At 53.3% G+C, this 25704-nt stretch overlaps 1 protein-coding gene across 7 annotated transcripts in view; it reads left to right on the plus strand.

Moving 5' to 3' along the window:
* CTIF (cap binding complex dependent translation initiation factor) overlaps positions 1-25704 on the plus strand; it is a 324401-nt gene that overhangs the window by 156582 nt on the left and 142115 nt on the right. For all 7 annotated transcript variants that reach the window (XM_070779021.1, XM_019986752.2, XM_019986753.2 and 4 more), the window contains one exon: positions 20364-20440. In XM_070779021.1, the coding sequence (XP_070635122.1) occupies positions 20364-20440 (77 nt within the window). The remainder of the gene's footprint in view (positions 1-20363; positions 20441-25704) is intronic.

The following is a 25704-nucleotide window of genomic DNA, read 5'->3' on the forward strand; positions in this document are numbered from 1 at the left end:
AATTAAGCACAAGGGTCACTGAGGAGGGACTCTGAAAGCTCTGAGGCCCCAGTCAGATCTGAGGGTTTCCACGAGAGCCTCAGGAAATAAGTGTTGCACACGGCAGCTCCCTGGGGCCCCCTGTGCTCATGTTCCTTGTGAGCACGGCAGCCGTGGAGGGGGCGCTGCCGGCTGGTTCCCTCCGTGTTTTTGTAAAGGGAATCGGGTGAAGGAAATGTCTTGGAATAGACAATCTTCCTAAACTCCCCCAAAATAACCTCAGTGGAAACAATTGTGGTAACGTCCACTCTGCAGTTATTGTTTCAGTCCGCAGCAATGGGAACAATCTCCCGGCCTTTCCAACTCAACTGGGAATCAGCTGGACTTCCAGGGGCCTGGAAACAAAGGACTGTGCTTTGAGGGCCTCTCTAGGTCTTCAGGGCCCACTGGGGCTGGAGGCAATCCCAGGGTCTGTGTCCAGTGTTTCTTTTCCTCCCAGCTTCCCCTGGGGAGTTTTGTTTGCTAGAGATTTTCATGTTTTCCCATAGGTAACCTTGGGGAAGTTACCTCCTGTCTATCTGAAGACTTTAGGAGAACACTTGGGCTCTAGCTTTTCCTCCAGTGAGTTAGCCCCGTGCCCCAGACTGGAGACCTCGGGAGGCTCGGGGGCTCTTGCCCACCCGCTCCAATACAATCAGCACCTCCTCTGAAAGTCTGCCTTGATGTTCCTCCCTCGCCCTGCTCACAGGTGCTCCTGTCCCCAGTCCCTGTCTGTTCTTCTTACCGGTCTCTTCAAAGCGTTGTCCTAGCATTTTTGCCTAGTCCCCTCTCCTGTCACCACCGTCCCCGACTCCGAGCACCATGCAGCTCTTCGCTGGCCCATGGGAGAAAGTCTGAAACCGTCTGCAGGGCGTCCATCGTCTGGAGTCTTCCCTCATGACCCTGAACATTCTTGTCATCTGCCATCTTCTAGGTGTTGCCCCCAGTCTTCCAGGACAGCCCTGTTTTCTTGGCATTTTGTCCCTTTTTGAAAAGCTCAGCCTGTTAATTGTGTGGCTAAATTTGATTTAATTTTCTACTTTTGTTTAAAAAAAAAAAATCATTCTGACCTGTTCTCCTTATTTCTGGCTCACCGTGCATAAAGACCAGCCTCCTCCTTGCCTCTGTGTGCTGAGTCCTCCTTACCATCTCTCTGCTCCAACTCTCACGCCCCTCAGAATCTCTTGTTTCTTGTTTCCTCTAAGAAGTGCCCTGGTTACTCTGCAATCTAGAGTCAGTTCTTTCTGGAACATGGTTCCCTGCAACATCAGTTCTCGAACTTCATGTGCAAACAGCATGCAGATCTGCTTCACGTCAGATTCTGATTCCGTAGGACTGGCCTGAGGCCAAATTCCTGCATCCCTAACCAGCTTCCAGGTGATGCCAATGCTGCTGGTCCGTGGACCACACTTAGAGTAGCATGTCTCAGAACCATGGTTTTCGACTTTTGCTGCACGTTGGCATTACCTGAGTGGGTTTTTTTTTAAAGATACCCATACCAGTCTTCTACCTTCAGACAGTATGATTTTATCGGCATGGGGTACACCCCAGGCTTTGACGTTTTTAAAAGTCTCTCCAGGTGACTGTGTGTGCTCAGGTGTGGCAACTACTTATTACGTTGTGTGAACATGGCTAAGCCTGGTATGAGCTTGCCCCAGTTTTCCAGGGCAGCCCTATTTTCTTGGCATTTTGTCCTTTTCGGAAACCTCGGCCTGTTAATTGTGTGATGAAATTTGATTTACCTTGTCTCCCTGCAGAGACTGTGTGCATGCATGCATGCTAAGGTGCGTCAGTCGTGTCTGACTCTGCAAGCCCATGGAGTATAGCCCACCAGGCTCCTCTGTCCATGGAATATTCCAGTCAAGAATATTGGATTGGGTTGCCATTTCCTACTCCAGGGATCTTACTGACCCAGAGATGGAACCCAGGTCCCTTATGTCTTCGACACTGGCAGGCGGGTTCTTTACCACTGCCACCTGGAAAGCCCGCATAGACTGTAATTCCTTCGAAAGCAGGACTTGGTCTTTTTTTTTTTTTTTTTTTTTTTGAGAATTGATTATTGACTGATGGTTAAATATTAGGCCCCCTATGTTTGTTTGTTTGTTTTAATGATTAAGCAGTGTTAATAGAGCTCATACTGCCATTAGGGAATCATACTAGATGTCAAGAGGGAAACAAAAATAAGAAGGTCTTGGATTTTGCAGAGCCCAGTGAAATCTACACAGCACCAGCCCTGGCAGGGAGTTGCCTGCCTGGATGGAGTGTTTTCAAGGGCTCTGGATGTGTTTCCTCTTCTGCCTCCCCCATCCGCGTCCCCACCCAAGAGGAGAAAAAGAAACAAGTTCTCCCTCCCTGGTCACTTATTCCAAAAGCATTGCCACTAATGTTCTGGTTTCCCTTTCGGTCTGAGGCAGTGGTTGCTGACCTGACCATGCTTCAGAACCATCTGAAGAGCTTTGAAAATCCCCACTGCCTGGGCTGCACCCGAGTGTGTGTATCAGAGCTTCTGATGGGGCCTGAGCCTCGGGAGTTTAAATCTCCCCAGGGGGCTGTCCGTGAGCCTCCAGGGCTGAGAGCCACTGACCCAGGGTTCTTATTGACTGAAATGTAGGTAACACTCCAGTTATCCTCCTCTGGGGGTGGAGGGGACTGAGTTTGTCAGAGCCTTTCCTGAAAGCAGGTTCTGATAGCAGGAGGGAAGCAAACATGGGGATGCCAGGCACCTGTCGGACACAGGAACTCAGCACTGCATCATGGGGAGGCCAGAGAGGGGAGACACGCTGCTACAAAGGACGCTTGGCCACCCAGCATTTCTCTAGAGCAGGGCCACCACATCATGGTCTGTGCACCGATTTCCAGCCCCTACCAGTTTCTATCATCAGGTTGTATTGGAACACAGCCGCCCCTTCGTGGCTGCTTCTGCTGCACACTGCAGCACTGAGTAGCTGTGACAGAGACCATACAGCCTGCAGAGCCTAAAATATTTAATGACCTGGCCCTGCACAGAAAAGATTTGCCAACCCCTGCTTAGAGAGTTGATCCTGCATGATCTCCCTCTGGACCTCCCAGGAGGCTCAGTGGTAAAGATCCACCTGCCAGTGTAGGAGACACAGATTCGATCCCTGGGTCGGGAAGATCTCCTGGAGAAGGAAATGGCAACCCGCTCCAGTACTCCTGCCTGGAGAATCCCGTGGACAGAGGAGCCTGGTGGGCTACAGTCCATGGGGTCGCACAGAGTCAGACACACCTGAGCACGGCATGAGTCCCTCCTCTGGACGGTCCTGCAGTTTGTCCATCAACACAAAGGCTGGGCATTTCAAATACCATTTCTTAAGACTCTGTAATGCTGTAGTTGCTCTTAAAGCAGGGCAGGGTATCCTCAGAGATGTGCTGAGAGTTAAGTCCTGGCAGGGCTAAGTTATGGCTTCCTTCTCTCAGCCTTGGGGTGATGGGCCTTGGGGGGCCAGTACTGTGGGCTGCCACCCCGGCCCCAAGCAGCCTCTGTGGGTTCCCCCAGGGGGCCATACCAATGTCACTGTGTTCCCGATGGGCTGTGATGTGGGAGGGCTGGGAAGCCCCACACCAAACCTTGACAGATTGAAGAGGCTGGAGCTGGGAATGGACTCCTTTCCTGGCCGAGGAGGATGGAGTCAGGGGAGGGGCTGCAGGCAGGAGCTCTGTAGATGGAGGGAGGAAGGGGATGAGACCTGTGCTTGACCAGAGCCCTCGCTGCAGAGTCCTGTGTCCAGGCTCGCGTTACCCTCCTTCCTTCTGCAGCCACCACTGTGCCCCTGAAAGTAGGTCAAATCGCTGTCTGCTCCAGAGGCTCAGAGGGAAAGAGATACCAACTAGGTCATCAGAACTGCTGGTGCCTGGTGAGCCAGCCGAAACCAGTGGCCACCCAATTTAAGACAGCCCATAAAGACTCTTTTATGTGGCAGGGAACCCTTAATGGCCCACATCCACACAACAAAAGGTCAGCCCTGCTTTCTGGGAATGGAACAAGTAATTGAATTTCTGAAATGGTCCATTTCCTGTAGTCAGAGAGAGGTATAACCCGTGTCCTTAAAGTATTCACTTAAAAAATTAATAAGTTGGAGGCAATTATTTCTTTTACCGAAGGTATTTGCCATAGGACTTAGAATTTCCTAAGATAGTGAAAGCACAATTCTATACAGAAAAATTTTTGCATGCCAGCAGATTTTTAGGAACTCGTTTCTATCTGCTGTTTTCCCATCTTTCTTAATTAGGAACCTCGGTAAGACCGTGTTCTTTAGACTTTATCATTTTTGATGGCACACCATTAGGGAGGTCCATTATTTTTGCACGATACCGATCATATTAATACTTAGCGTGGCAGCTTTGCTGTTAGTGACTTAATGTGGAAGGAGGGAGAGGGAAGAAGCAAGAGCCCACTAACAACAACCCTGTGAATTTATGCTATGATGGGGGCTTCTCTGATAGCTCAGCTGGTAAAGAATCCACCTGCAATGCAAGAGACCCCGGTTCAATTCCTGGGTCAGGAAGATATGCTGGAGAAGGAACAGGCTATCCACCCCATTATTCTTGGGCTTCCCTGGTGGCTCGGCTGGTAAAGAATCTGCCTGCAATGTGGGAGACCAAGGTTCGATCCCTGGGTTGGGAAGATCCCCTGGAGAAGGGAAAAGCTACCCACTCCAGTATTCTGGCCTGGAGCATTCCATGGACTGTGTAGCTGCATAGTCCGTGGGGTCACAAAGAGCTGGACACGACTGAGCGACTTTCACTTTCACTTTCCCATGCGGTGATGGTCTGCAGAGTGAATCCAGGGAAAGCCACTCGTGGGCCAGCCCCTTCCATGGCTCGTTGAAAACTCCGCTTGTTCGTGTTCTCCTTCCGTTAGCCAGTGCTTGCTGAGTGCCCGCTCTGTGATGTCGCTGTGCACAGTTCACTGGGGTGGCACCTGGGGGTCTGCAGCCCTGAAGTTCTGGATCAGCTCCTGCTTGGTTGGCTCTGGGTCTCAGATCTGTGGCTCTAACGGGCATTCTGTTACGGATCCATCCCAGGCCTCTGAGTTAATGTCCCAGCTTCACCCACCACACACTCGCTGTTTTTCATTAGATCTGCTGTTAAATCTGCTTAATCTATCCTCCCAGCCCCCTTTTCCTCTCCTGTAGAGAATGGATAATAATAGCATCTCCCTCTCAAGGTTCTGGTGAGGTTTAAATTAGTTAATACATGGGAAACTCGGAACCCTGCCTGCCTCCGTAAGTGATAGACACTGTTATTATCATGATCGTAGCTCGAGATCCTGGCAGATATAATTTAGTTCCTTCTATGGTAAGAAGACTTTTTGAATACCATCCAGGAAAACGGAATTGCTCACTCAGTGGAAGGGAGCATATTTCTCGGGCAGGACTGGAGGGGAAGGAAAGACTTCGCAGGCTCACTTCCCCTCATTGTTGGCCCAGCTCATCCACATGAGACTCTAGCCCAAGGATGCCCTCGCCTTGCCCATCTCCCCATCTCTTCCTTTATCTTCTTGCTGCCTGGAGCTGGCCTTGGAGATAGCCAGTAGAGCCAGTTGCCAACAGCTAAGGAGTGTAAAGTTATGACCAACCTAGATAGCATATTGAAAAGCAGAGACATTACTTTGCCAACAAAGGTCCATCTAGTCAAGGCTGTGGTTTTTCCAGTGGTCATGTATGGATGTGAGAGTTGGACTGTGAAGAAAGCTGAGCACTGAAGAATTGATGCTTTTGAACTGTGGTATTGGAGAAGACTCTGAGAGTCCCTTGGACTGCAAGGAAATCCAACCAGTCCATTCTGAAGGAGATCAGTCCTGGGTGTTCATTGGAAGGACTGATGCTAAAGCTGAAACTCCAATACTTTGGCCACCTCATGCAAAGCGTTGACTCATTGGGAAAGACCCTGATGCTGGGAGGGATTGGGGGCAGGAGGAGAAGGGGACGACAGAGGATAAGATGGCTAGATGGCATCACCGACTCAATGGACATGAGTTTGAGTGAACTCTGGAGTTGGTGATGGACAGGGAGGCCTGGCGTGCTGCAATTCATGGGGTCGCAAAGAGTCGGCCACGACTGAGCGGCTGAGCTGAGCTGAAGGGTGTAAAGGCAGGGTCTCTCTCGAGTCTGAGCTGTCTCCCACACCTGTTCTACCTTTCACGTCCCCGCCCCCAACCATCTGCGTCATCAGACAAGTGGAAGATTCTTGTTGCATCTCTGCAACATGTAAGATGCTATTTTGGACATGAAACTAAAGGCTCTGACACGGAAGGTCGGGCCCCGAGGTCTCCCCTGGAGTCCCCTCGGCTGTGCCTGGGCTGTGGGTGCGGCTGTCATCCCAAATTCCCCTTCACCCCGGTGCTTTCACACCAGGCAAAGAGCACAAATCCAGAGCAAAAAGCAGTGGCCACACCCAGGAGTGGCCACTGACCGGGGAACACCCCCCCGCCCCCGCCCACCCATCAGTGCCTGCCTCCCACGCAGTTTGGGCCAGCCTCTCTCACAACTGCCTTGGGCAGGAGAAGCTTTGTTTTGAGTCTCTTAAGGAAACCAGGACTGCCTCCTTGGAGCCTGCCACCCAGTCATCCCCCTGCCATAGCAGACTGGGACTCCTGGACTCTCTGCAGTGTGTGATCCCTGCAGATCGCAGTCCTCCGCTGGTGGGACTGACCCCTCTCAGCCTGTCTGGCCTCAGCTCTGAGGACCTCAGGGTCACTCGGGCCCTGCTGTCTCTGGGCTAGGCTGGGCACAGGCACACCCCCACTTGAGTCCAGTAAACTTGTGTGGCAGGACTGGCCAGATGTTTCTCTGTATTTCATCTCCTTTGACTCCCAGCATCTCATTTAATCCTCACGAAGGACGTAGGTTTAGGCTCTCCATTTTAGAGCACAGGGGCCTGAGGCTCAGCGAGGGGAAGCAAGCCCCCTCCCGCCTGGCTGGCCCTGCCTCTGGCCTGCTGCTGGAGTTGGCAGCAGTGAGACAGCTGTCACAACCTAGGTGCCTGTGGGACCGATCCGTGGGCCTTGAGCACCCACAGTGCCATCGTTTCAGGGCAGGCCGGCCAAGGAACAGTAACCATGGTCTTCAGAGAGCCTGCGGTGTAACCAAGGATTGGGCGGTCCACGTCTTCAATACCTTTTCCATTTCCACTAACCACAGGGGAGTTGCTGAGCACTGGGCCTTGTGCTTACAGATCAAGGACCAGTGAGGCAAGGGAGCATCCTGGCTTCTTGCAGCACGGGAACTCGTGCCTGGTCGACAGCCGCCGCTTATGGGCTCTGTGCCCATGGGCCACCTATCTATTGGCGACCACCTGTTGGTGATAGATAGAATGCAGGTGGCCCAGCTCTGGTCCATTCAGGGCTGTCGGTCATCTTAACTTTTCATCCAACAAGCAGTCATGGAAGACTGTGATGTCTAAGCCAGTGTGGGGCCTGTGGAAGTGAAGGCAGCATGGCCCCTGAGCCCCTGAAAGTTGGCAGGGTGGCTAGAGAAGCAAGCTTGCTAGCAGCTACCTAGTCTGTTCAGACACCTGGCTGGAGTGTTAAGAAGAGAGTGTCCGATGTGCTGTGTGACCACACGAGTTAATTCCCCTGGGTGTTAGTGTCTGTGCTGTAGGGCAGGGGTGGGTGTTTATGCCAGTGGCTCAGCCTCTTCTGAACGCAGCCTGGGAGCTCAGGTCGTGGCTGGCTGGTGGACACAGAGTGACCTCGTTCTAGGATGGCGTTACTTGGGGTTTGGCCTGCGGCTTCCCTGCGGGCTCTAAACGGTTGTGGATGGAAAGTCAGGAGGTCTCAGGGCAGGGTCTCTGTGTGCACATGGGGTGCTCCCCAGCCTGGAATTTCAGACTGTGCCCTAAAAAGGAGGAGGGCTGTGGGGGTGTGCAGAGGATAGGAGCGCAGTTGGGAAACTGCTGGTGCTGCCTATCCTATGGTTCAGTTCAGTCACTCAGTTGCGTTCGACTCTTTGCGACCCCATGGACTGCAGCGTGTCAGGCTTCCCTGTCTATCACCAACTCCCAGAGCTTACTCAAACTCATGTCCATAGAGTCAGTAATGCCATCCAACCATCTCACCCTCTGTCATCCCCTTCTCCTCCTGCCTTCAATCTTTGCCAGCATCAGGGTCTTTTCCAATGACTCAGCTCTTCGCATCAGGTGGCCAAAGTATTGGAGTCTCAGCTTCAGCATCAGTCCTTCTAGTGAATATTCAGGACTTATTTCCTTTAGGATTCACTGGTTGGATCTCCTTGCAGTCCAAGGGACCCTCAAGAGTCTTCTCCAACACCACAGTTCAAAAGCATCAATTCTTCAGTGCTCAGCTTTCTTTATAGTCCAAGTCTCACATCCATACATGACTACTGGAAAAACCATAGCTTGGACTAGACAGACCTTTGTTGGCAAGATAATGTCTCTGCTTTTTAATATGCTGTCTAGGTTGATCATAACTTTTCTTCCAAGGAGCAAGTGTCTTTTAATTTTATGACTGCACTTACCAATGCATTGATTTTGGGGCCCAAGAAAATAGCCTCTCACTGTTTCCGTTGTTTCCCCATCTATGTGCCATGAAGCAATGGTATCCTTATCCTTACGCCTATCCTTATACGTCAGATGATCTCCTTTTATCCTCTTGCTAGTCCTCTGAAATACTACTTTTTCATAGAAGAGGAAAATAGAAGCCCTCAGGAGGGTGGGGATCTAGCCAGGCTCCCACAGTAGGTGGCAGTGATGGTATTTAAAGCCAAACCGATTGACTCCGATCTCTGCCTGATAGCCCCGAATCTGTTGCTTAAAGCACCTGAGACTGGCTCTGCAAACCCTGCGACAGCCACCCCGCTGCTCCTGAGTGCTCCTTTGTCACAGTCTCCTGTCCCATTCCCCATGTCACCAGACCAGCCAGCTTTGGCCCAGCACTGTGGATGCAGAACGACGAACCATTTGCTCACAGGTGGCCTTGAAGACGCTCCCTGCACAGTGGAACTCGCCTCAGGATCTCAGCGTCTCCGGCAGAGGTGTTTGGGGCAAAGGCCCCTTCCATGACCCACCGAGGCCCTCACTCTTACTGTATTCTGACCACTGCCCACTTATAAAATGAGCCACGCCAGAGTACTTTCAGGAGAGGCCAGAACAAAGCCATTAAGATATTCCTCCTCGTAGCTTCCGCTGGGGCCTTTGCCTTTCTGGTTCTGCTTCTGTTAACTTCAGAGCCTTCCAGTAACTCGAAGGGTAGTCTTGGGCACCCCTTCCTTCCTCTACCAGTTCCTTGCCCCGTGGGTGTCTCTGTGACTCCCCTGGGTCTGGACTAGTAACTCTGCTTGTGTATCTGTGCTCCCGGTGGCCCGGGACTTCTTTGGGACACAGGAGGAGTCTGGGTTTTCCCTGTCTGTGACGTGCCGTGTGCTCACCGAACGTGGTGGGTATCTTGTGTTGTAGAGTTCTCACTCCTTCTCCAGAATCCGTTGTTGCCTCAGTTCCCAAGATGCTTTTTCAGCCTCCCCAAGGACATAAAACTACTCACAGCTTTCCTCCCTGACAAAGACTATCACTTGCCCTCAGAGACCAGAGCGTGAGTATCACTTGGTCTTCTCTTGAGTTTTAGTTACTGGTATTAGTACTAGGATGAGGAGGAAATATATAATAGATGCTAGTTGTCCAACAATGATGAATGGGGAAGCTTTATGGGCTTTTCCAGGGTTTGGGTCTTATCTCTGTCATGGATGCACCATCCAGTTAGAGACCAGAATTCAGGCCACTTATGTCCAAAGGTGCCCAGGCAACTTTCCCAGAGGCTGCAGAGCAGACCCTGTGTCTTTCCCATGATCACTTGCACCTGGTGTGTTTCTAGAGCACCTTCCTGCCTCTGGTCTGCAGCAGCAGGGAGCTATTGCCCTTTCAGGTTAGCAGCACTTCCAGGACCCCCAGTAAAAACCACTTATCAAGGATGTGGGGAGCATCTGGCTGCCAGCTCCATGCTCATGTGGCTGTCGCTGCATCAACAGGAGCCCTGGAGGGGGGATGGTGGTGGGGGATGCAGCTAGGATTGCTTCTAGACTCTTGGTCCTGGGCTTGTCACTTGGATGAGATCCTGAGCCACTGGGTCTCACATGGTCTTCAACTCAGAGAGGGTTATAATCACCATCCAACAGCCCTCCCTGTGCAGGCATGCATGTACACACACACACACACACACACACACACACACACACACCCATCACAGGAGTACCTTGGTTGCAAATGGGAAACTGATCATGGTTGAAAAAGCAGGACTTTAGTAATTGTTTCCTTTACATTTTATACCGCATAACACAGACACAATTCCCTATCATTTTTCTGTTAGCTTGAGGTCCTGTCTTTGGCATCAACATTCTCATCTATTTTTTCTGTTCGCTCAGAAATTATCAAGCCCATGTCATTTGTATTTGGTGTTGCCCAGGGGACCCTTCCTGGCGTGGCTGGCCACGGGAGGGTCAGGGACCCGCATGTTTACTTTGCTGGACTTCATGGATATACTAAGATCAGCTGGAGCAACACCTAAAGTTGCATCATCTGAACTATTTAGGACTCTTCTGGTCACACGTAACAGATCCCAACTCAAAATATATTTAAAGATACGTGACGCAGGAGGTAGGAAGAGCAAATATTTTCATCCTCATTTTTCACGAGAAGGAGCAGAGGGCTGGGTGAGATAACTGCCCACTGGTATCCCAGTCAGGCAGCCGTGCTGGAACCCGGGTTGCCTAAAGGCTCTGTGGGGTTTACTAGTCAAGTTACGAGGCTGTTACAGTGAGAAACCCAACTTGAAGGAAAAAGGAGGGATGGGTTTTGTTAGCTCAGGACATCTAAGGAAGGCCACGTTCCAGCAACCTGACCTTCTGTAACCGCACCCCTGTACAGGCTCAAACCCCCGCCTGCTGGATGAATGCTGAGGGTCCATACCCCAAAGACCTCTCCACAGGCAGAATATTCATGTGCAGTAGACCCCGCTGGGCTTCCCGGGGCGCCAGTGCTAAAGATCCCAGCTGCCAGTGCAGGAGACATGAAGAGACCTGGGTTTGATCCCTGGGCTGGGAAGATCCTCTGGAGGAGGTCATGGCAACCTACTCCAGTATTCTGGAGAATCCCCATGCACAGAGGAGCGTGGTGGGCTACAGTCCAGGGGTCTCACAGAGTCGGACACGACTGAAGCCACTTTGCAAGCACGTGTGCACAGACCCCACTAAACCCTGACCAGAGAGCTTTGCTTACGCTCCTTTTCTGGAACAATGTCCAGGTCTTGTGGAGCCAACATCCAGTCTTTCAGAGTGGGTGAAGGGTAGGTTTACAGTTCAGGGTGCAAATGGGGGGCGGCCAGAGGCAGGGGGTGAGCGTTGATCGCTCAGAGGCAATCTCTGCACCTCTGCCCTGTTGACCTTTATCTGTGTTTTCATATTGGGACTCCAGCTGAGGTATTGTTCTTAAAAGGGTCTCTGCTGATTAAAACAAATAAATTAAAAGAAAAATTAGAAGATCACGAACTGAGACATGAGTTAGCCTGCCCGACCCCCACCTTTTTTTCTGAAACAGGTCAGCTGCTCTGAATAGCTGTGCAGCCTGGAGATTCCAGGAATTTTAGAAACATTACCTGTTTGTTTCAGCTTGGACGTGACCCACACATCCTGCCCACGTGGAGCTTGGTAGGATAGCTTCTTAGAAGCTATGAAAAAAAACATGACCCCAGCAAGAGGAAGGCTCCACTGTTGAGACAAACTCATTGTCAGGGGAGCTGTACTTGGTATTTTTATGGCCCCTTAAGTTGCCAAGTGCTCCATTTCCTTTGTACTGTTTGCCTTCGGGATGTCTCCCCATGTTGGGCTGGAGACGGAGGGCCTGCGGAGCCCAGCTGGCTTGGCCTGAGCCTGTCCTGCCTCCGTGGGGCTCCAGCTCCCTGGGCTCACCCAGTGGCTGCAGCAGAACCAACATCCAGTTCTTCTGGGTTGCTGTCCATGGCACCCTCCACTCCGGGTCATCTGGAATTTTCTGGAGAGGAGGAAGCCGTTAGTTTCCAGGCGTTTCAAAGCATTCTCGGGAGTGACAAGTGGGACTGATACTCAACCTCGGGAAGAAGAGGAGGGGGCTGTGGTTTCCAAGAGGCCAGGATGGAGATTCAGTTATCCAGGAGAGATGGATAACCAAGTGGGCAGGGGTCTGGAGAGGGCGGGTCTGGGGCCACAGGGCTGACCTCTCAGGACACTGCGGTGTGCTAGGAAAGGCAGCCAACGTGTAGGAAAGAACCATGTTCTGCATGTCCTGGCAGTGGAGTCCTGTCGCCCTGTATGTATTTCTGGCTGGAGTCACCTTGAGGATGGCTTTGAATAGTGCTGCACGTGGAGCCTCTCGCCGCCCCGTGGCCTGGGCCAGGATCCTCAGCCTTGCTTTCCAACCCCGCATGTCCCAGCTGCACCAGCTCCCCCTGAAGGCCTGTCCAGTCGGGCAGGGCTGGGGCAGGCCCCACAGTCGGGGTGGGATCCTCACGCGGCGGGAAGAAGCTCTCTTGTCTCTGTGTTATGCACTTTCCCTTTGCAAAGAGCTGGTGTGTGAGAGAGACAACAGATCCGTGAGAATAGGTCTGGATGATTTCTATCAGACCCAGGTCCGGGGGATGGTTAGTGGTCAGAGGTCACAGGTCACGGGAATATCAGGAAAGTCTCCTTTGAGGAGAAAGTGGACCTGGAGTTCCGTGAAGCTTCCGGCCGTGGGACTGAGCTCTGTGTGGCCCTTCAAAACCTCATCCCGCAAGACTGAAGGGGAACCAGGCAGAGCAGTGACCGGGGGCCCGCACCCACCAGCCCGTGGAGAGAGGGCCAGGGTCAGGGCGAGCTCCCCTGGAGAGGTGGGGGACAGAGGCCTGCCGATGGAGCCGTGGTCAGGTCGTCTCAGACGTCGCGGGTGCAGCAAGGGTGAAGGGGGTGTGCGGGGCCTGGCCCCCCGCCCTGGCTGACTTTGGAATCTCAGCCCTGGGTGAGGCACCGTCCCGGAGCCCTGCCTCGGGGCCCAAGAGGTGGAGAGGTGTGCTGTGTGCTTGCCCCACCACTCCTCTTGGTATTTCCGTTCAGAGACCTTGCTCAGTAGAGGCTCAACCAGCTTGAGGCTCCCACCCACTTTTCCTTCCCTTCTCTTCTTCAACAGATACTTAATTAATACCTACCTGAGCCCGGAACCCTTCCAGGGCTTCGTGCACTTGGTCCAAGAGCCAGATGGGTCCTCGCCCTTTGAACTCACCTGGGGGTGAGGTTTAGGATTAGGGGGTTCGTCTGGCAGCCTCCCAGCCGGGACCTGGGTCCAGGGCACCACCAGGTGGCCAGGGAGCAAAGAAACTTGCAGCCTCAGGTCTCCTGCACTCAAGGTGTCTCCCTTTTTCCCTCCTGTCTCCTGGTCCCTCCAGGTAAACTAACCTGGAGGGTGGGGCCTGGCCAGGAAGCATCATCCCAGAGCCAGGTCACATGCTGCCTGTCCTGTAGGAATTTTGCATCTGTCATTTCAAAGAGATCAGGATATGTTGTGAAGGTTGAAACCTGGGCAGCAGACTGAGCTGTTGGTTTGATAGGGGGCTGGAAGACTGCCCCCCACCCAGACTGAAAGTGTCTGGCGAGGAGCCTGGCATCCCACCACAGGAACACCCCGTGAAGTTTCCAGAATAGCACCGCGTGGGATCAGTAGCGCTTGCTTACCAGGGAGAATCAGATAGACTCAGGGACCTCCCGTGTCAAACAGGATCTCAAAGGAGAACCTGGGGATGCTGAGAGCACGGGAGAGGAGGCCATCGGGCAGGCCCTGAGCTGTGGACGCCTGCCTGGGTGGCTGTGTAGGATTGGGACAGGAGGGCCAGGTGGATTCATTCCCTAGGGCTGCAGGAACACAGTACCATCAGCTGGGTGGCTGAATGCAACAGACATTTGCAGTCTCACAGTTCTGGATACTAGAAGTCTGGAGTCAGGGTGTCAGCAGGGCCACCCCCCGCTGCCCCCGGAAGGCTCCGGGAAGAATCGTCTTTTGCCTCTCCTGGCTTCAAGTGGCTGCCAACAATCCTTACCCTTTTTTCGGTTCAGAGCTTCCCCCCTCCAAACATTACCCCCATTTTCACACAGCTTGTGTCTCAATCTCTAAATTCCTTCTTGTAAGGGTCATTGGGTTTAGGGCCCACCTTAATCTTTAGAATGACCTCATCCTAACTCCATCCTATTTGTGAAGACCCTGTTTTCCAAATACGGTCTGTACCCACGTGGGGACTCCAGCTGGTCTTTTGGGGGCACCCGATTCTGCCCGCTGTAGGGGTGAAGAGGACGGTACAGGTGGCACCGCGCGCCACTGCGGTCGGGAGCCCATGGAACACCAGGTGCTGCCTCCCCCTCCTGCAGTGCCGGCTCGTTCTAGACAACCCACCTGTGCTGCGGGTATTGCTGGCCCGCAGGCTGAGGTCCTAACATACCTTCTTCTCTTCCATCATGCGCCTGTCCACCCATTAGCACTCAGCTCAGGGAGCACCCCGGGTGAAGGCCTCCCTGCCCCTGCCCCAGGCAGAGCTGCCCGCTCCCCACTCACGGCGGCCAGAGACCTCCGTGCACGCGGCGGCCTGCGCGTCTGCGCTCCCCCGAGCTCCCAGGGCTGGAACTGGGGCTCTTCGTTCTGCTATTTCCCCTCTGATGCGCCTGGCACGTGGTTGGCCTTCAGAGCTGCTTCGGTGAGGAAGAACCAACGATGGCCAGATGGACTGATGGACTGATGGGTAGTTGGCAAGCGACAGAGGCGTCTCCCCTGACCACCCCCACCCCTGCGGCCCTCATCCCTTTATCCTGCCTGGTTCTGCTCCATAGGATTTTCCATCATTGATCATATTGTCTATTTACTTGTTTTTCCTTTCTCTCCTGTCATTAGAAGGTGTGCTCTGTAAGAACAAGCATTTGCCCATTGCTTTTCTGCTAATGTATCTGCAGTGTCTAAAACAATGATATTTGTAGGGTGGGTGGATGGATGGGTGAGTGGGTGGATGGGTGAATGGATGGATGGGTAGGTGGGTGGGTGGATGGGTGGATGGATGGATGGGTAGGTGGGTGGGTGGATGGGTGGATGGATGGATGGGCTGGGTGGATGGGTGGGTGGGTGGGGAGTGTGGGGCATGGGGGAGGGGAGCTGTGGCTGGGGGGACGTACATCACTCTTATCACAGAGTCAGCTGGTCTCAGCGCCACCCATCATACGTGTCGGCTTGCTCAGCATGCTTGCATGACCCTCAGACCCAAGATGCTTGTTTATAGCTGCCGTCTGAGGGCAAGGCCCCTGTATTCCCAGTCTAGGGTCAGCAGCTCTGCTGCACCTGCCTTAATCCCCCAGAAATACCTGCTGTCCCAGGTTGTGAGGTCTTAGCCTCAGCCTGCCTCGGGATGGGCGGATTTTACATTAATGGGTTTCTGCAACCCGAGCAGTAACATGGTGCCCACAATGCCACATCCTAGGCCAGTGCTGACCTCTGGGATGGGAGTGAATGTGTGTGTGTGTGTGTGTGTGTGTGTGTGTGTGTGTGTGTGTGTGTGTGTTTCACGTGTCCTCTGCTTGAGCTGCATGCAGAAGGAGTATTATCTTCCCTTCCTCCCTGGAGAGGCTTGGTTTATATAATCTACTTGTCTCCTAGGCCCGCTTAGTTATTGAAAGTGCTCAGAGGTTAGACAGAGGGGAGCTGCAGCCAGGTCTCAGAGCTCAGGGAGAAGGGTTCTCACGCGGAGAGGTGGAGGAGAGCAGGGGCCAGGGGGGTCCAGGGAAATGCTGCAGAGGCCCGCCTGACTGGCTGAGCAGACTCACACACCAGCTGGTGATCCAGAGACTGCTGGGGCTCTTCTTCATTTGCAGGGGTTGGGTGGGGGTGGTGCTCATACCTGGACTGATGTCCACCTAGGGCTCTTTCGGAGCATGGGGTAGAAGAATTTATTGAGTAAAGAAATAGAACAAAAGCTACTGTGTACTCTTAAATGGTCATTCTGACCTGATAAATTTCCCATTCTCCGCTCAAGGGGTACATTCTATTAATATCTAAAGAGCAGGGAGAAATCTCTGGTCTAAAGCCAGAGCCCCGTTGTCCCTGGCCAGGCCTGGGGACACCAGTTCATGCTGCTCTCCAGGTTCCTTACTGGTCCTTCCTGTCACTGGATGCCGGTCCTGCACATACCACCCTTTCCAGCCCTTTTGTAGGAACTGTTTTAGGGCAGCTGCTTCCTAATTGAATGGGTGGGTGCGGGGGGGGGGGTACATTTTTCACTGTGGCTGGATCTTTCTTTTTTAAACACTTGCTATTCCCTCTACCTGGAAAATTTTTTCCACCTTTTAAAAATTAGGATATAATTCACATGCCATAAAATTCACCCTTCAAAATAATATGAGTGAATGGTTTTTAGTATATTCATGAGGTTATGCAACTGTCCAAATTCCAGAATGTTTTCATTACCCCCCAAGGAAACCTGGAGCCCACTGGCAGTCACTTCCCATTCTGCCTCTCCCCAGCCCCTGGAAGACACTCATTTACTTGCTGTGTTTGCACATTTGCCAATTCTGGACATTTCATAAAAACGAAATTGAACTATATGGGGATTTTTGGTGATTAGCTTCTTTCCCTGAGCATGATGTTCTCAAGATTCATCCATGCTGCAGCCTGTATCAGAATTTCCTTCCTTTTCATGGCTGTGTAATAACTCCATTGTATGGAGCCATCACATATCTATGCAGCCATCAGTTAAAGGACATTTGATTTGTTTCCATTTTTGGCTGTTATGAATACTGCTGCTTTGAACATTCACATACAAGCCTCATCTCTCACTAGTGGCTTTGAAGAACTTGGGCTAGCCTGGGTCAGCAGCTAATCTGATGGCAGGTCTTAGCTAAACTCACAGTCTCCCTCATTCTTCCTCTTTTGGCCTCGTGTTCGCCTCTCTTGACACCCAGATGCCCTTGTTTTGGAGGTAGTGGGCAGCGTATTGGGTTGTGTGTGTCACGTGGTACCCCTGCCAGTTTGAATCTGAAGAACAAAGGGGCTGATTGAAGAAGGTCCTCCAGTGAAGCCTGTATAAATACAGTGCACCCCGTTTTATACAGGACGGTTTGAAAGTTCTACACAGGTGCCCCAGGCATTCATTCATTTATTCACCATGGTGCCAGTAGGCCGGGGCCCAGGCGGCCTTGTGGGTGGGGCCAGTCCTCTACAGCACTGGCCTTGGGGTGCTCCTGGGGAAGGAAGACCTCAGGAGTGCAAAGCTTGGTTCTGTCACTTTGTTCAGCTGATTTCTGGTCTCCCACTGGGATCCACCAGCTTTAGACCAAAGAGAACACAGGCAGAATTCCTCCACCCTTTCCTAGCACGCTGCCTGGTCCCCACACTCTCTGCTAATTCCCTCCATCTTCCCTAACCTGAGCTTTCTTCACTCTCTTCCCCATAAACTGCCTCCTCTGGACTCTGTCTGCCAGGACTGGGGGCCTGAGAACAGGAAGCAGAGCAGCCTTGCTTGTCCTGATGCACTCAGCTCAGCCCTGAGCAGAGAGAGTCAGCGTGATGGGAGAAATGGTGATGGCGAGGATGGCAGTGACACCACCAGCGATACTGACTGAGGTTCGCTGCATCCTAGGCACTGCTGTACATTCTTTACATGTTTATCAACACAGTTAACCCTCAGAAGAACCCTAGGAGGCAGATGCTATTATTATCATCCCCATTTCACAGATGTGAAAACTGAGGCACATAGAGCTTAGGTCACCTGTTTAAAGTCACATAGCCATCAAGAACTGTGGCTCCAGAGCCCAGACTTTTAACTATTCTGACATTTTATATAGATGCTGGGAAAGATTGAAGGCAGGAGGAGAAGGGGACGACAGAGGATGAGATGGTTGGATGGCATCACCGCCTCAATGGACATGAGTTTGAGCAAGCTCCAGGAGTTGATGATGGACAGGGAAGCCTGGTGTGCTGCAGTCCATGGGGTCATAAAGAGTCGGACACAACTGAGCGACAACTGAACTGAACTCAACTGAACATTCATATTAGTGATTTGGAGGCAATGGAAGAACACAGAAGTCAGAGTAGTGGCTTTGTTAGAAGCCCTGAGTGGTCCTGCCTGCCCCCCCCCCGGGCCACACTGAGTCCTGGCAGAGAGTTGGAACTCCATGAGTCTGGGTCACCAGGGCAGCTCCCCTCTGCTATGGCCGTGGGGAGTGGGGAGCGGGGAGGCAAGGATGCAGCTCAGAGCCCAGGACTCTGGAGCCTGGGCAGGGGAGGCTGGCCCCTCGTGAGCTCCTGGAAGGCCAAGTATCGGGACAGCTCCCTCAGCCCGGCCCCGGGGCCCAGCTCCTCGTCCAGGCCTCCGGCTTGAGAGGAGCCTCGGCTTCCTGCCATTGTCTGCGCTGGGCCCGCCCAGTGTGTTCCTGCGCTGACCTGAGGCTGGGAGGGAGGGAAGGGGCCAGCCCGGGGCTGGGTCAGGGTGGGAGAGGGGAAATGAGAGGGGAAGACTTGGTGTTTTTCCTTGTTTGTGTTTTGTATTAAAGAAAGCAAATAATATCCTTTGAGAAAACCATTAAACAAAGCACATCCTCAGGTCTCAGGGCCCCATTGTGGCTGTCCGGCCGGAATTCATTCATGCCTTCTCGGCCGATTGTTGGAGGCAAGAGACAGGCTGTGAGGGAGGGACCGACGATATAAATAATGTAAATTAAATAAAATTTGAAGTGTGCTGTTCGCTCCCTGGACTCAACGGGCGTCTTAGGGCCAGCGTCTGAGAGGCCAGGGTCCCTGTGTCCTCCTGAGTCTGTTGTCCCCCCAGCGCCCTCATTCCCGCTCCAGGAAGCACCTCGAGGCTGACGGGGTTACCAGAGTCCAAGGCTGATCAGCCCTGTGGTCAGGGGCAAAGCCCAGAGAAGGCAGCCCGCCAGGACCCTCCACTGTGGAGCCCGAATCCAGAGGGTGGCATGCACTGTCCCCATTGAGCGTCTGGGCCTCAGTCTCCTTGTCTATAAAGTGCAGCTAGGGGCTCGCTGGACTCTCCCCTAGCACACTGGGCCTGTCACACCCTCTGACCCCTGCACACCCAGGGCCCTGTGGGCAGCATGAGGACCACGCTCAGGCTGTGCACTCTGCATCACGACCCATGCCCAGATGTCCCGGGTCCAAGCCAGGCCACTGCCTCCCTGCAGACCGCCAGCCTTAGGTACACTCAAGCCCTCCCACCCTGCCCCAGCCAGACCATAATAGAAGGGCAGTACTTTCCTGTGTCCCACCAGAACACACTTTCCTGGGGAGAGGGGAGTAATAAGAAAAGAGCTGGCTATCAGCTCACCTTCTGCAAATAATTCTGCCTGCTGCCTGGCATTTTACTCCCATCAGCCCTGCATGGTAAGGAAAGGGTTTCTCTCCAGCCTCGGTGTAAATATATTGGTGGCTCAGGTGGTAAAGAATCCACCTGCAATGCAGGAGACCCAGGTTCGATCCCTGGGTCGGGAAGATGCCCTGGAGAAGGGAATGACAACCCACTCCAGTATCCTTGCTTGGAAAATCCCACGGACAGAGGAGCCCGGAGGGCTACAGTTCATGGGGTCAAAAAGAGTCAGACATGACTGAGCTACTAACACTTCTCTCCGACCTTGATGTAAACATATATATACGTAGTTGTTATCATGATGACAATATATGCAAAAGACCAACCTTAAAATTTTCCACAATTTAACATTTAAAAAGATATTAGCTATTTGCATGTTTCCCCTAAATGCACCCCAGGAGTATAAGTAACAAGGATCTTTGGTTTAAAAAAAAAAAACTGCATGAAGCCTTCTGGACTAGGATGAGGAGAAACCTGGATCCTGGCACATTCCGTCTGCATGAGGCTCAGGGTTTGCAAGGAGGCTGTGCCTCCTTGGTCCTCTCCACAGCTCGGAGAAGATAGTCACATTCCCCTGGTGTTAGGAGGCCTGATGTTAGAGGGTTAGCTTGTCCACCATCAGATTCCAGTCTGATTCTCTTGCTAATTCTCTGCCACACCTTGCACACCCTCATCCATCTCTCCTGACCTGAGTGTTCTCATTTGAATGGCTGGATTTGACAAAGTCTAGGGACCCCCCTGTTCTTTGGTTCTATGATTCCACCATCATCACCTGGTGGGAAATGCATAGACTCAAATATTCTCCATTTTTCAATCTGGATTTGGCGGTCAGAGCCTAGCCTTTCCAAACTCTCGGTTTCATTTTGTTGTTGTAGATGTTGTTGTAGATTAGTTCAGACCCGGAAGTTCTTTGCTCTCTTTCAGATTTACTGACGCCCCTCTTCCTCCCCCAACCACACAGGGCTACCACCCGATGCCCCACGAGGTGGAGATTGCGCACACGAAGAAGCTGTTCCGGAGGAGGAGAAATGACCGAAGGTAGGAGACTCTCGATCGCCAGCTTTGGGTTTTCTTTGCCTCTGCCAGCCCTTGTGTAGCTGCAGTCTTGGCCTGCATTTTGCTTTTCTGGTCACTAGCTGATACAATAAGAGGTGACGTGGCTGCAGTGGGGTTGGTTACAGGGTCGGGGGCGGCCCCAGGATTGGATCCCTGCAGGAGTCCAGGGCAGGTTTTGCAGTTGAGGAAGAGGAAAGCTCTTTGCACCAACTGGGCAGCCACAATAGCAGTCCTCGGGGGACTCTGACCTGCCGGAGTGTGTTTTGACACATGGCCTCCAGGAGGCTCTGGAGCTGCAGGTCTAGGACTCTCTGTCTCTCCTCCACCCGGTCCCTGGCCTGTGCTGGGCCGGGCTGTGACGGCGACACACAGATCAGCAGTTGCACACGCTGCTTCTCTCGAATGCCCTCGATGTGTCAAGGGCGGGGGGGGCTGTCTTAAACTAAGGCAGAAATTGGAATCTCCCCTGGGATGCAGAGAACTGGGTGACAGCAAGGGGCCAAAAAAAGCGCCTGGGGTAGCTCTGGATAGGAGCAAACAACTGAGGCTGGGCGTCTGGGAGGCTGAAACTTTGTTTCCTAAAAGGCTCTCCAACAAGGAAAGATCTTCAGAGTGTATTTCGAATGGAAAAGTTCAGGTGCAGAACGTTTCTTTCATGTGTGGCCACTTGTGCAAAAGCAGGGTTAGAGTATTTTTCGTTTGTTTGAACCTTCGTAAATGATTTCTGGATGAAAATGAGGGAGGGAGGAAGACAAAGAGGGAAAGAAGGAAGGGAGGCAGTGGGGAAGGCTCTGCTTGAAGAGTGTCTCCTCTACAGGGGATTTCTTCTTAGATAAAGGTGGTAGCTTGTGGTTTTACCTTTACTAAACAGAGACTGTTCTCAGAGAGCCAAGAAACAGCCCAGCCAGCTTGTTGCTCAGAGAACTAAAAATACCTCTTCTTGTGCAGCTTCTTGGAGGCAAGGTTTGCCCAAGGTCCCTGATTCCCCCCCACCCCTTGCCCGACACACACACACACACACACACACCACACACACACCACACACACACACACACACACCACACACACACACACACCACACACACACACACTACACACACCACACACACAACTACACACACAACTACACACACCACACACACAACTACACACACCACACACACAACTACACACACACCACACACACCACACACACACACCACACACACACACCACACACACACACCACACACACACCACACACACACCACACACCCACTACACACACCACACACACACACACCACACACACACACCACACACACACACACACCCCACACACACACACACATGCACACAACACACCCCCCCACACACACACACTACACACCCCCCCACACACACACTACACACACCACACACACACACACACCCCCCACACACACACACACTACACACCCCACACACACACACCACACACACACACACACACACACTACACACACCACACACACACACACACTACACACACCACACACACACCACACACACACTACACACACCACACACACACCACACACACACACCACACACACACACACACACACACACACACACACAGGCCCTTGAACAAGGGGTGCTGGGTGGTGGCCACAACTTGGGGTGGATGGAGGTCCAGTCCCCAGGAATGTCATCAGCTGGTGGATTTAGTGGAATGGAAACATTCCCAGAGGACGGTGAGTGTTCAGCCAGCTGGGAGGCAGGCAGTCCGGGCTTAGAACACAGACCCACCGGGCACTTCGTGTAGGGGCATCAAAAGGGAAGATAGAGCAGGGAGATTGGACCCAGCCTGCTCCTGGCCTTACCAGAGTGCAGTCGTTCTTTATGTGCTGCCTTTTTGCTGTGCAGCTAATTCCTGGTTTCTGGGTTCCCCTCAGAGGGAAGAGGTAGGGAGCACCTCCAAAGGAGAAATGGGGTTCACATGGGGACTGAGGAGGGGTCAGGAAGGGCAGAGGCTCTGTGTCACTCCTCGCCTGCCCCCTGGTCCCCAGAATGTGTGTGGAGCTTCAGGGAGTCCCCGAGCTTCCACAGGAGAAGTCACCCCCTGGGCCCAGGCAGGGGCAGGCTGCTGTCCACGTCCACGTCAGCCACACCTCCGCTCAGGGGCCAGGTCACCCCTCTCAGCCCAAGCCCCTGGACAGTGCAGGCCTCCGGAAAGCAGCAGTGTGGCCCAGGAATGTGGAAGGGGAGCCTGACGTACAAGCAGTGGGAAGCCGGCATTCCGCCGAGCGGAGCTCGTGTTAACAAATGCCCGGTGAGGTCAGCACACCTCGCAAAGGATGTGGACCCGGGACAGGGTCCAAAGCAAGGCAATAAAGATGATTAAAGGGATGGAAAGTATGTCCTGTGAGGAGACGCTCCCCGGCCGGGGCCAGGGGAGAGGAGGCTGCAGGGAGAGAACGTTCATGCCAGTAAACTCTTGGAAGATTTATACTGAGCGCTGAGGAGCAGCTGCCCCACCTCTCCCAGGCTCTGAACCGGAGGAAATCAGCTGAAGTGAAAGGAGAGAGTGTTCCTCTGGACCACAGACGGGCTCAAGGAACAAACATCCTGACCATCAGGGGCTCAGACTCTGCTATTCAGGGCGGCAGACGCGCGCGGAGCCCATGCTGTGTGCCAGGCGGGGCCCCACCTGTATTTGCAATCTGGAATATGGTGCAGGACAAGGCTCGGCCACCACGGCCTCCCCAGGTGGTGGGGACTTTCAAGAGAAGAGCAGGCAGCCAGAAAGTTTCGGGACCTCACTGTCTGAAAGCAGGCAGCCAGCACTAGGGGCCTTCCGATCCTTTCTTGGTGGAGCGCGTGATTCTGACGTTTGAGGGACGGCTGCAGAATATCATCTGGTCAACCGTAACCTTCCAGCTGTTGATGGATAGTCAAGGCCTTGATGAGCGCCAAACCTGTATACCTGACCTTGATGGTTAGCACTTTTGTAGGTTAACCCTCCGGGTCGTGGGGCGTCAGCCACACCGAGAGAGGCTTGCGTTCCTGGGGTGACAGAGCGGGAGGTGACCAGCATCAGGTTTGGTGGCCAAAGGCACACAGGCCTCTGATCTCTCCCCTTTTGCTGCAAGGGAGAGAAGGCGCTGTTTTCCCCTTTTAACAGATGGAATAACCGAGGCCAGGGACACTAGCCAAGGTTGTTTAGCTAAGAAGCAGCCAAGCTGAACTCACCTGTGCTGGCTGCAGTTCTCAGCCCTTTTGACTCCACAGCCCCCAGTGGACCTGTGATCTAGAAAAGGCCAAGAGCAGGGAGCTGGTGGAGGCGGAACTGGGGTGGGGTGGTGGTGGGGCTGCAGTGTCACATGAAGGGAGGTGGTCGGCTCCATCCCCTCTGTCTCTGAGGCTCTGCGGGGCTCTGTGGGCTCCCATCTGACTGCAGAGTAGCTGGGCTTGGTGTCTGAGAGCTGCAATCACCCGGCAGCCAGGTGGACTGCGGATCCTGGGGGCTCTGTGTTTCACCCCGAAGCCTGAAACAGGAATTTCTAAACTGGGCTCTAGAGCCCTAACCCTGACGGAAGTCTAGGTCGTTGTATCTGAGTTCCCCATGGCTCCTTGAAGTCTCGAGTGGGCCCTGACTGCTTTTATTCTCCAGTTGTTCAAGTCTGAGGCACATGCCCTGGAATTAGATGTGGGACGTGAATGCCACCTCTTCTGCTCACGACCTCCGTGATTTTGGCAAATTTCTTTATACCTTGAAAACTGTTATCTCTTTCTTCCTTAAAATGGGTCCACTAACTGGGAAGCTTAACCAAGCTCATCCTTGTAAGGTCTTAGCGCCAGCCCGGTCTTCAGATCAGAGGGGGATCCGAGGGGCTCAGAAAACACCTCAAGGGGGACGTGGACCGCAGATGTCTGCCAAGCCGGGGGAGGGGGCAGGGGGACAAGAGGGGCTGTGCCAAGCCGGGGGAGGGGGCAGAGGGACAAGAGGGGCTGTCCTAAATCCCCATGGTGCCAGGTTAGCTTGAGAGCCCAGGGAGGTTTCCTTGCATCCCCTCCAGGGGCGGAGCACCCGGGATCAGTTGTTTCTCTTCTCGGAATCAACTTTGAGAGCTCTGCCCCCACTGTCGGGGAGCAGGGAAGGGGGCCCCCAGGAGCAGCCATCTGCAGACTCTGTGCCCACGTTCTGTGCGCGGCTTCGAGGGCCTCGGCGTCTGAAACTAAGTCGTGGGCGTCTTTTCCTCATTTTGCAGAAGGAAAAGGTTAAGCTCGTGAACGGTTCAAAGGTTTTCTCCTTTAAAAATGTTCTCAAAACACGGGCAACTGGTAACCGCTTGTTTATTTTGGGGAACGAGTTAAAGATGTTTGCCGATTTCAGATAGAATTATGCGTCTCACGATGTGAATGTGCTACGTGGCTGTTTCGTGCGTCCCTGAAAGAGCAGCCTGCCTCTGGGTGCTGTGTCCTCACCGGGCCTGGACACCCGCTGATGGAAGCGGGGGCTGTGGGGGCTCGTGTCCTGGGGAGCTGCCTGCCCCCAGGCTGCAGGGTGGCGGGGCGGGGGGCAAACACCAGAGGGCCGAGTCCTGGCCATGCCGCTGACCTGCTGCTGGTGTTGACCTTGAGTGAGGTCTCACCTCCAGGGGGATTTCCTTCATTTCCGCACCCCCCACCCCCCACCCCCACTCCTTCTGAAGAAATGTGCATCTGAGGCCAAGGATGAAGGTCATGGTCTGTGTTCCCGGGGTCCGGGACAAAGATGAGCTGGCAGGATGCTGACTCAGGAGTGCCCTTAGGGTCCCGGAAGGAAGGGAAGCGGATTGGGCAAGAGGGGGTGGGTGAGCTGCAGTGCCGTCTGGGTGGAGAGTTCTGATTCTACGAGGAGTCCTGAAATTGGGGTGACACTCTGTAGAGTTGTCCCCAGACGAAGAAGACAGGCAGGTCTTTGTATCCCAGTGTCTGCTCTAGTCATCGGATGGGGACGGCCTTGACCTTGAACTGGCGGCTCTCCTCCCCAGTTTTTGTAGGGCCGACCGCTGAGGACTGTCTGTCATGGCATGTCCAGCATCCCGGGGTGCGTGCGTTGTTCTTGAACCCAGCCCTGGGCGCACATCACAGCCAGCACCACAGGGAAGCACTTTTGAACTCTTCAGCTGGGATTGATGGAACAGCGCTTCGGACTCCAGTCTGTGCGCAGGAGAAACCAGACAAGAGCCTGGCCATAAGCCCTGCTCTCAAGGGCCTGAGGCAGAGCTTGCACAGTGGGC

Source organism: Bos indicus, chromosome 24 (genome assembly GCF_029378745.1).
Source record: "Bos indicus isolate NIAB-ARS_2022 breed Sahiwal x Tharparkar chromosome 24, NIAB-ARS_B.indTharparkar_mat_pri_1.0, whole genome shotgun sequence".
In the NCBI taxonomy this organism is placed as follows: Eukaryota; Metazoa; Chordata; class Mammalia; order Artiodactyla; family Bovidae; genus Bos; species Bos indicus.